The sequence below is a fragment of the Plasmopara halstedii genome (genome assembly GCF_900000015.1).
Source record: "Plasmopara halstedii genome assembly, contig: Scaffold_470, whole genome shotgun sequence".
Lineage (NCBI taxonomy): Eukaryota > Oomycota > Peronosporomycetes > Peronosporales > Peronosporaceae > Plasmopara > Plasmopara halstedii.
In genome coordinates this window covers 278,355-288,180 of record NW_020187390.1, presented here as the reverse complement: position 1 = coordinate 288,180, position 9,826 = coordinate 278,355, and the positions used below count along the sequence as shown (strand labels likewise).

The 9,826-nt window shown below is 44.6% G+C and overlaps 2 protein-coding genes across 2 annotated transcripts in view; both read right to left on the bottom strand.

Annotated features, from left to right (window-relative positions):
• Positions 1-436: 436 nt before the first annotated feature.
• Positions 437-1,369, bottom strand: PHALS_10271 (uncharacterized protein; the record flags this gene model as incomplete). The annotated part of the gene is made up of 1 exon (XM_024725664.1): positions 437-1,369. One exon carries the CDS (start codon positions 1,367-1,369, stop codon positions 437-439), a length of 933 nt encoding a protein of 310 aa, XP_024576418.1.
• Positions 1,370-6,349: 4,980 nt separating this feature from the next.
• PHALS_10270 (uncharacterized protein) overlaps positions 6,350-9,826 on the bottom strand; it is a gene marked incomplete at both ends in the record, with an annotated part of 3,799 nt that continues 322 nt past the window's right edge. Inside the window, one exon of the mRNA XM_024725663.1 lies at positions 6,350-8,097. Within this exon, the coding sequence (XP_024576417.1) occupies positions 6,350-8,097 (1,748 nt within the window). The remainder of the gene's footprint in view (positions 8,098-9,826) is intronic.

Here is a 9,826-nt window from a genome sequence, read left to right as displayed (position 1 = left end):
GTTGGCGATGTTGACCGAGGCGCGTTGAGGCTGTCTAGGTTCAAGGCAAGCGAAGACAACGGCGCTGGGACGGGAAAGGAGCATCGCGTGCGAGAGCTGGATACGTGCGACTTCCAAAAATCACTTGATCACACGTGAGACCACCAACGCGCAAAGCACCCGGGCACATCGCGCTGCGAAAGTAGACGCGCCAGGTTGCCGTGGTCATACCTGACGCGAGGTTTACATCACGAAACGTGTCGTAAATTGGCTCACTCCCTATCTCGAAGAAAGCGCGGAGCAGTCCCTTGTTGTCGAAGTTGCTGTCGACGCTCGAGATGTCAAGGTAAAAACGATCGGCGAGAATGTCGAAGTCCTGGAACACGTACTTGCCACCAAGGATCTTGACTTCTTGGCGCGCAAGGCTCTCACACGCCGCACGCGACTTGACCTTGACTCAGATCTCGCCACCACGCCCCTTGGATATTTGACCGAGTTGCTGAAGCTTGATCTGTTCGGTGACCACTGCATTCCCGTTCTCTTTGAGAAACGAGGCCATGATCTTGTTGATTCCCGTGCGTTCGAACGCGCGACCGGTACCGATGGTCATGACATAGCGGGCACGAGGGAGTTCATATGGGCGTGCTTGTTCGACCGAAGCAAGCAGCGAAGCCCAATCTCCGCCGTTTTCGTATAGCGCATCGATTGCCGTGATATCTGCTGCACACGGTCTAGGTAGCACCACACGATTAGAAGCCGAGACAGCGGTCCTGTCTCGACGAATCTCTGTGGGACGGCGTAAAAGAGCACCAAGCGAGGGAGTTTCGCCTCCAGAAGTTGCAGGCGATTGCTGAGCGGCCGAAGTCGAGTCGGCGATCGGTTCAACAGGCGTTGAGGCGAGGCTGAGCTGAAGCGAGGTCGCTTCCATCATGGACTCATCTTTATCGTCACCATTGGAATTCAGAATAGGAACTTGCGAAGACGGGAGCACGACTGTGTCCTCAGCGTCAGACACCACCGGAGCAGCGCCTGTCACAAGAACTGTCATGCCAGCGCCAACGTCGACGATGCGAGTGGTCGCACCGTTTCCGTCAGCGGGAGCTCGAGCGTCGGCATCAGTTGTCGCAGGAGCGATGGCCGGACCTGGGGTGACCAGGGCATGTGCGTTCATGTCCGATAAGGCTGCAGCTACTGCAGGCTCAGGCAAGGACGCGAGTTCGCCGGTCGTTGAAATGGTGCCATACGGAGCAGACGGCTGCTCATAATGGGTGAGACGTACTGGATCTGGTACAAAGACGGGACGGGGTAGCTGCACAGGTGGCTTTTCACCCGCAAAACCATGGTTGATGGGAGATGGGCAGACTGATTCAGGCTTGTCCACTGGCTTCATCTTTGATCGGCGGTGGGTTAGTGGCTTGTTTCTGGTTACTTCGCTGGTTTGACTGGAGACACTTGTGCTCGACGAGGCAAATTGAGAAGTTAGCAGCAAGTATTAGTTGATACACCGGTTTATAAAAAAGGTAAAATCTGTTAATTGATAATCGACACCAAAGAGTTATAATGCGTTATGATACCACACGCTGGTGATAGAGCGTTACACTGTCATTGCGAATGGAGCCTTACCACCTTCTCGGGTATTTAAAGTATGCCTATTTCTGTCGTATCGCGACCGACCTTTTGAATCGAATGTTTCTCAAAGCATTACATGAATCTTGGTTACATGGAGGTCGAGATGATGGCAGTCCTCTCACAAGCTCGAAACTTTAAATTTTACTTTTATGAGGTCTAAGCATATTCGGAATAAGTTACAGCTCATTTGTGGCAAGGAACGTCACGTGTGTACATGCGCAGCCAATGCTACGTTGCATAAGCTATAGCGCTTCAGTGCACAAATGATTAATCTTGACGACAACTTCACAGCTTTTCGCTCACATAGCGTTTTAAATACCTCGTGCAGCTTGTCCTCTACTAGATTCTAAGCACATACAACAACGGCAAAAGAAAGTAGAATATGCACCTATATGCAACCACGTTGTTTTCGTCGAGTCATTCCGTCATACCCCAGAATGCAGCAGTATTCGCAGTGCCTTACATTGCATATCCGCCAAAGAAGTGAGGATTGAGCGAATTATGCCCAGAAGCAAATACTTCAAACTGTACGGGGCTGACCCCAAAAAGCCAAGCAGGTTTTGTTTCGGCCCTGGCAATGCATTTCTACGCGACAGGATAGTGACGTCGCCTATCGATGCAGCGATTTACTCAGAGTACGTGCATAGGCAACATGTATTGTTGTGCTGGTAGATTAGGAGAATAAATACAAGAGCTCAACTGCCTCTTAGTACACGTATTTCGTCTCCAATTTCTTGTCTTGATCTGTCTGTGTCGTGTTTGACGTATGCCACCGGTATGCATTATCCCATGACTTGCTTTATTACAGCACCGACGTGCACTCCGAATTTATATTTGGCGAGTGCATAATTTATTGCAAGTCTCCTTAAAGTAACCACGGAATTAGCTCTCTGCCGCTCAGACACATTGAAAAATTTATGTCATTTTTCAAATCTCAGCCGCCATGGAATGGTTTAAAAGAGCCAAGATAAGGGCACATATGAGGCATTGTCTCACAGCCTCAAAGCCATTTTCATATTTGCGGGTTCTTTCTGCATGCAGGATCTCGTCGGTGTCTAGATCAAACTTGTCACACACATGAAACTCGGCGTGCAGTAGTGCCTCATGTAAGCCTCGATTACAAAATATTTTTGAAGCGCATGAAAATATATTCATATTAAATTTAATTTAGAAGTGGCCATCTTGGAATAAACACTGTAGGTAAGCGCAATGTATAGGTATCCCAGCATGTTATAATTGAGTCATACTCCAGCGGCATTTACGATCTTTTATTTTAGAAATGATGATTAGTCGCACAATGTCGGCCTTGTTTTCCCTTGACATCTACAAGCACTAGGCAAGTCTAAGCACTTTTATAAATTCTTTCGAGACAAAGAGCTGGTCATTCTTCGTAGAGGCAAACAAACACATGTCCGTATCAACCGCTCTTGTCGTAAACGCAATGATCGGCACCGCAGCTCTTAAGATCGCATAAATGAGCAAAAAGAGGATGGTCTTATGCTGCTTTCTCAACAGGGACATTGCTCTACAACGCATACATCCAGTATGACCGGTATTGAGTTTATTTTGCAGCAGATGGGTGTATTTCGAAGAACTCTATTTCAGAAGGCGTTTTGAGACCAAAGGGCGTTTTGAGCCCTTTGCTACCAACCAAATTTTGAAACGAAATACGCGTCTGTTCTTGACGCCGTCTTCAAGTGCACACAACTACCAATAGACCGCATACCTGGTCTACGTCACAATAAACTTCACGCTTTACTTTTGACAAGCAGCTCCAACTTTGCCTTTACAGCCTTCCTACATTTTCGCTTCACATTGCATGTGCGCATGTTAACGGCAAGTCCACAAAGTCGGCAAATCTTTAATACTAGCTGCATTTGTCAGCACTACCCGTGCTAGAATCGTAGCGCGTTTCAAAAATGGCGGTCCATCATTTCCGTTGTTTGCTTTTCTATCCGATCTCCAACAAGAACACTAGTTTGCATTAGCGCCTTGTACATTCTGTTTCGAGACAGAAAATAGTCCGATCTTCATTGAACGTTCTGGAAGGAGACTAATCGTTGATAACTTTATGGTCATTTTGATTCAAGTCCCTCAGATGGTGGTTAAAATGGCAATACTGTGTTCTACACCGGTTTGACATCGTCCATCTCTACGTCTTTGCCGGTTCTTCATTCACTTCCTCTTATTCGTCCCAGAACCGGTAGCGATCCACTTGTGTCGGCTGGATGCGTCATCAACGCTCTTGTTCACATGAAAGACCGTTTTGTTGGCCATACATACCAAACGTCACGCTCGTCCCACCTCAAAATTGCCCTTAGATGAGTCCGAGTGATATGCACGATACCGCTTTACATTGTCAACATGCACCACGATTTCGATGTAAAAAAAAAGAAAGCTCAGCATGGATTTAAATCAGGAACTTACTTCATACGGAATGGCAAAAGTATGCTCGGTGTTTGGATCGATTGATCAAGTTAACCGCAGTCCTTGCAGCTTCGATCAACCACCTCTTTTAAAATACAGTATGCTCGATGCCTTCTTCATGTCAATCCGATTAATTAGCTCTGCAACGTAGATCCTGAAAGCGAAATGAAGGATGGCTATCTTCCGGCAAGAGTTTGCAATCATCTTGTTCACAAATTTCGTTTCATTGTCGTAGCGCAGTCATTTTGCCGTTCACTTCACTGAGAATTCATTCAGTTGCTCGCTACCTTCCTCCTTTTCTTACAAAAGGTTCGAGTGAAGGTAGCTTTTTAATGCTCTCGAAATGCAGTATCCTTAGTTGTATGTCATCCGTGTGAATTCAAGACGCGCGATGTTTTTGCTCGAGATGAAAAGTAAACTGAAGCTACTGTTTGCTTTCCCTTCATGGAGTGGTTGGCATTGTGGCCATAACACATTGCAGCTTGTCCATTCCGTTCTCATGGGGGACGTAACAAAGCTTCTACTGATTGTCGGCTTCGGTATATTGCATGAACCGCTTTCTTCCTGTCAACACCTCAGAATATAGGCCTTTTCGACATTTTTCTCAACCGCAACTGCGCTAGTCTTGCTACGAAAATTACACACTTTATCTTAAACCTCCTATTTCATTCCACAGTCCTTCAGCCTCCTTATCGACATCTTCCATCAGTCAAAACCGAAAATATACACCAATTGTATTAGCCACCCATTCTTGGCCTTCGCCAACTGCGAAAACTGCATCACCTTGCACTTTTAGTTCCAATTCGTTTCCGGTCATGTTCACGATCAGATTGGCTTGAAGCCGGGCCAATGGATCTTGCTTCATGTGCCCAAATATGCCACACTTAAATCATTTGCCCCCAAAACCACAGATATTCTGCACACCGTTGTTCGTTCTGCTGTTTCGAGTTAAACGCCCAATGTACACCTTTAGCGCGCTTCGGAATCTCCTTCAAGCCGTTCGCACTTCTTACTTCGCCTCAATCAGCGACACATCCATCGCGTTGTCGATTATCGACCCATAAAATTCGCATTCTTTCGGCAGACTGCTCAGTAGAACCATGAGCTGGCTTGTCTCGACCAATTTTTGAGGGTCTGCAGAACCCACGACCAGCCCGCAAAAGCTGTCTCGATGCTAAGTCTTTTCATCGCGTTCAACCATCGTGACTTTATGAAGAGATCGCGTCACTGTAGCACGATATGCAAAGTTGTTTGGTTGTCCGGCTGTATCGCATCCACGCGGTTTACGCTTATCGCGAATTGCAGCGTTACCATAGCCCAGGTCACAAAACGAATTTTGTCTGGCGCTAAAGTCCAATACTCAAGCTATAATGTCGAGTGCTTTGGTGGAGTTCACGAGCCATGCACCCGTGATCTCGGTTTCAGCCTTGGCCACCTCCCGTCATGACAATATTGGACTTTCAATAAAAGTAGTCAGCATTACTCAGAAGGACTTTCTCTTTGTCTACATGGAGATTCGTGCTTTGTTCTCGCGGTCTGAGCCGTTGGACTGATAACCTCTTGTTTGACTCTCGAATCAAAGGTAGTTGGAAGTGTTTAACACGTCTCAATAAATGTCATCGTGACGGTGTCCTCCTTGGCCCCCTGCCGATTTTCCAATTCACAAAACTAACAATCTGAATGGCGGTACCAACTTGCGGTGCATGTCAAATCTCTTCAAGAGCAGTACAATTTCATTGTCTTATGTTGAGATTATATGTGATAGCAAATATCTGTATTCTCGACTACTGAAGACGTCATCAATACTCATCAATTTGTTGTCAGTTTAGCAACCAGCAACTTGCTTCCAAATGCTAGCACAAGCATAAGAAGCCACAAAACACGCAAGATGATACATCATCCCTCACTTCCCATGTTTGAATCGTCGCACCACAACTTTTCTCAGCTGTGAGCATCTTTACATTCGATCGAGTGAAGTTACCAAGCAAACGACATATTTTGTGATGTAACTATTAGTAGAACGTTTCAATTTCTGAAGTGGCGAAGTGTATTTTTTCTTAAGCTATACTAGCAAACGTATTGAAAGCTGGTTGTTTGGCTTGACGCTAGAGTTATGTGATCGAAGGGAACGTCCAAATTTTCGAGCAGGGTCATAAACGGATATACGATCAAGACAAGATGAGTAGAAAGTAAGTTCTACAGTCATTCTTACCTAGTGAAGTGGATGATTAACAGTCGATAGCATAATACACTTATCTTGAACCGACATGTTACCATGATGCAAATAACCAACACTTCTAACGCTTCTCTTGCACTATGAAACAGGTGGCAACCCGTGTTCGGTCTCTATCGAATTTTGCCTAAATTGCTTCATATTATAGCGTAGAAAATCTCTCGAACGCTGATCCGACAAATCATGCATCTTTCCACTCAAAAAGTCAATTGAAGTTTCGATGCTGTCGTCAAATTTCATATTGTTTATTTCTAAATCAACCACCAGAGCATACTTGAGGTACTGTAAAGCCACGTGAAACCTTTCATTTTGCTGTGGAATTTCCACAATAACTGGCTCAGAAGACATATCAACCGTATTATAAACACTGACGAGGTGGTGAAAGTATTCCTCAGGTTTGACTCCAGATTTCGCCAAAGTCGTAAGCATGGTTATAGAAGAAAACATGGACTTCAGCATATCGTCTGCTAGTTTTTTTAACTGCGGGTATTTCCATTGAGATCTCAACAACTTCATCAGCGATTCAAACGAGAGTTCGGAAGTCAACATTATGAAAAGCTCGATGTTGGTAAATGTAGACTGTTTCCTGTACTGAACGACGTAATTGAGCATCCACAACCACAAAGAGTTTTCTGGATCATCTAAATCAGGCGAATATCTGATTATTTTGGAGAACACACGATCTGGGCGATCCTTTTTGCTTAAGGAATAATCTGAAAGCCGAGTCCACCGTATGTTTTTTAAGTCGTCCTGCACGCCGTCAACTTTCAAAAAAGCCTCCTTAAACTCTCGTGATGAAATCATTTTATTCAGATTCTCTTCCGACAAGTATTTGCGTAGTGCCTTCAGAAATTCAGCGTAGCGCAATGGGCTTTTACTGTTTGTACCTTTCCAGTACAACGTGCAGTATTCAAGCCACGCCAAAAATAGTTGATCCGTAACTTTAATGACCACAGGCTTGTGCGCGAAAAAAATGTCGAGAATCTTTTCTGGGTGGTACCCATCTATAATCCATCGACCAAACACTAAATGCTTGTACGTGGAATCCAATACGATGGTTCGCTGTACATCCTCGGCGAAGCTCACGCAATCTGGGATGTTTGCAAGATTACCAAACAGATTCACAACCCCTTGTGGTTTTACTTTTCTCGCCAAAAAGGCTAGCAGCCTTGTGTTATCATATTTCTCAATACTGTTATCCATTAAAGCGATACTCCTGTAGAAATTTACACGTCTTAACCAGTCTAACGGAGTCGTGCTCTTGTAATAGCTAGCTTCAAGTCCAGCAATTATACTGCTACCAACCGTGTCTCCGGGATGGTTGAAATGGGATGCTGCATGGATCGGCTGAGGTTGCGCGAATTGATAAGCAGGCGAATGGGATGCTGCATCGATCGGATAAGCAGGTAAATGGGATGCTGCATGGATCGGCTGAGGTTGCGCCAATTGATAAGCAGGCGAATGGGATGCTGCATGGATCAGTTGAGGTGGCGCGAATTGATAAGCAGGCGAATGGGATGCTGCATCGATCGGCTGATGTTGTGCGAATTGATAAGCAGGCGATGATTCCTGTCGAGGCGTTTTCACGGCGGAAATGTCGTGTATCAACTCGTCAACTCTATCCATCGCATTTATTGGAAGTTCTGGCCACTCTAACATCAACTTCTCGAGCATACTATCAAGAGCACCATCTTGCATTCTTGCTTCGTTCTCTTTGTTGACAAAATGAGCCTCGTTCTCCACACGTTCGACATTATGACTTTGCGCTCCATCCGAGATCGAGTCAGCTTTGTGTACTCGGGTGCAAAGCAGATCACGACCGTTAGAGTCTGTATCATTACATGCTTTTGCTCTCAATCTGATCGCAAAGCAAAAGCTAACTCCACTAATAAAGATGGCGACAAGAACGTAGACTCGCATAATAGTATCCACAGTTGGTGGCAAATGTCAAAGTGATAGACATCAGCATAAATAGCGTCTTTGTACACAAGACTGCAGCCATAAGAAGGTGAATGAATTATTACGAAGCCAAGTATACACATCATGTTCGAGAAATGTACTAAAAGTGGGTGCTGTATTTGTGCGAGCGGATGAGCATAGACAGACTCAATAACTGACTGAGTTTGGGACACTGTAATGAGACAAATAGCGAGAATCATTGATGGCTGGGCGTGATCTTATTAAGCGGAATTTTAAGACTTGATTTTGAGCAACAATTACGTGACAATTGTCGGTGCATTCTAAACATGTTCAAGTTTCCAGATTGTTCCCGTGATAGTTGTAAGCGACTTTTTGCTGATAACGTTTGTATGATGCAAGTTGCGATGATGTCGTGACGACAGACGGGGAGAGTACGAAAGAGTCATTCGGAATATCCAGCAGAAATTTTATAGCTGTTAAATTTTAGGAGAGAGGAATTGAGCCCAGTCTTTGTTTTGTTTGTGAAAAAGCAAATATTTCGCCACCGATAACCAGATAGATGAATGTTTTTTTTTCGCATTAGAAGACTCAAGTTTAGGCTTCACAAGTACCAGATTTAGCATGAGATGCACTATACGGTCACGCATTATACGGTCTAAATACTGCATGCATATCCTAATACAAAAAGATTCACGGCTTCGAGTTGTTGTCAAGAATTGTCACCTGTCTAAGTGCAATTTGATCACTGCATGTACTAAAAGGCCATGTCAAACCTTCTTTCGTTGTCGATGCATGATTTTCGGCTTGAACGACGAAGCTGGCGTAATATGTACACTGCCAAGGTATTCTCAGAGGACCCGCTCAAGTCTTAATCATCGCTAAGAAAGATACATGCAGCATACGTCTTCCAGATTTTCAAGATTCGGGTTTATAGTAAGAGATATCAACAGTTTCACCGGCGCTTCAGTTGAGACTAAGTGATAAAAACAAGTAAAGTGGCAGCACAGTGAAATATCCAATTGCTTGATGACCCAACACGTTGGTTTTCTAGGCTTGAATCCTGTTTATATTTGTAAGAAAAAGAACACCTTATAAGAGCGAGGTAACTTTCTGGCTGTCTTATACATAAAAGGGTCAAGATTATTACCATCGCAACAGAAGATTACTACCCATCGTGATACAAGTGTCCGAGTCGAGTCATATATGCCAGCCTTGGGTGGAATGAGAAGGATGGATACTTGCATCTCAATCCGTCCCTCCAAAAGGCTCAAAACGTGTCAATTGCAACGTTTTTTTTGCTGAATGAAATTCATACCATCCAAAAATGTTTGATTAGAGAGCAGGGGCGGGTATGCAGAGGATACATGTTGCGGGGCCCAATAAACCGGGGACTATGGGATTGTGATACAGCGCAAAAATTGGTAATCAATGCACCGACTGTGAGAGTGGGGCAAGAAATTTGTTCTACAAGCTTTATTTGCCGAAAGACCATCATATTTTCGTGGAGCAAGGAAAGTTACTCTGATTTTCCGGGCCAACATTTGGTCGACTGGCACTGCGACTTTGTGAGTTGAAAACCCGACTTTAAACATGCAACACAACTTTTAATGCAATATTACAGCCAATAATAACTGCGCA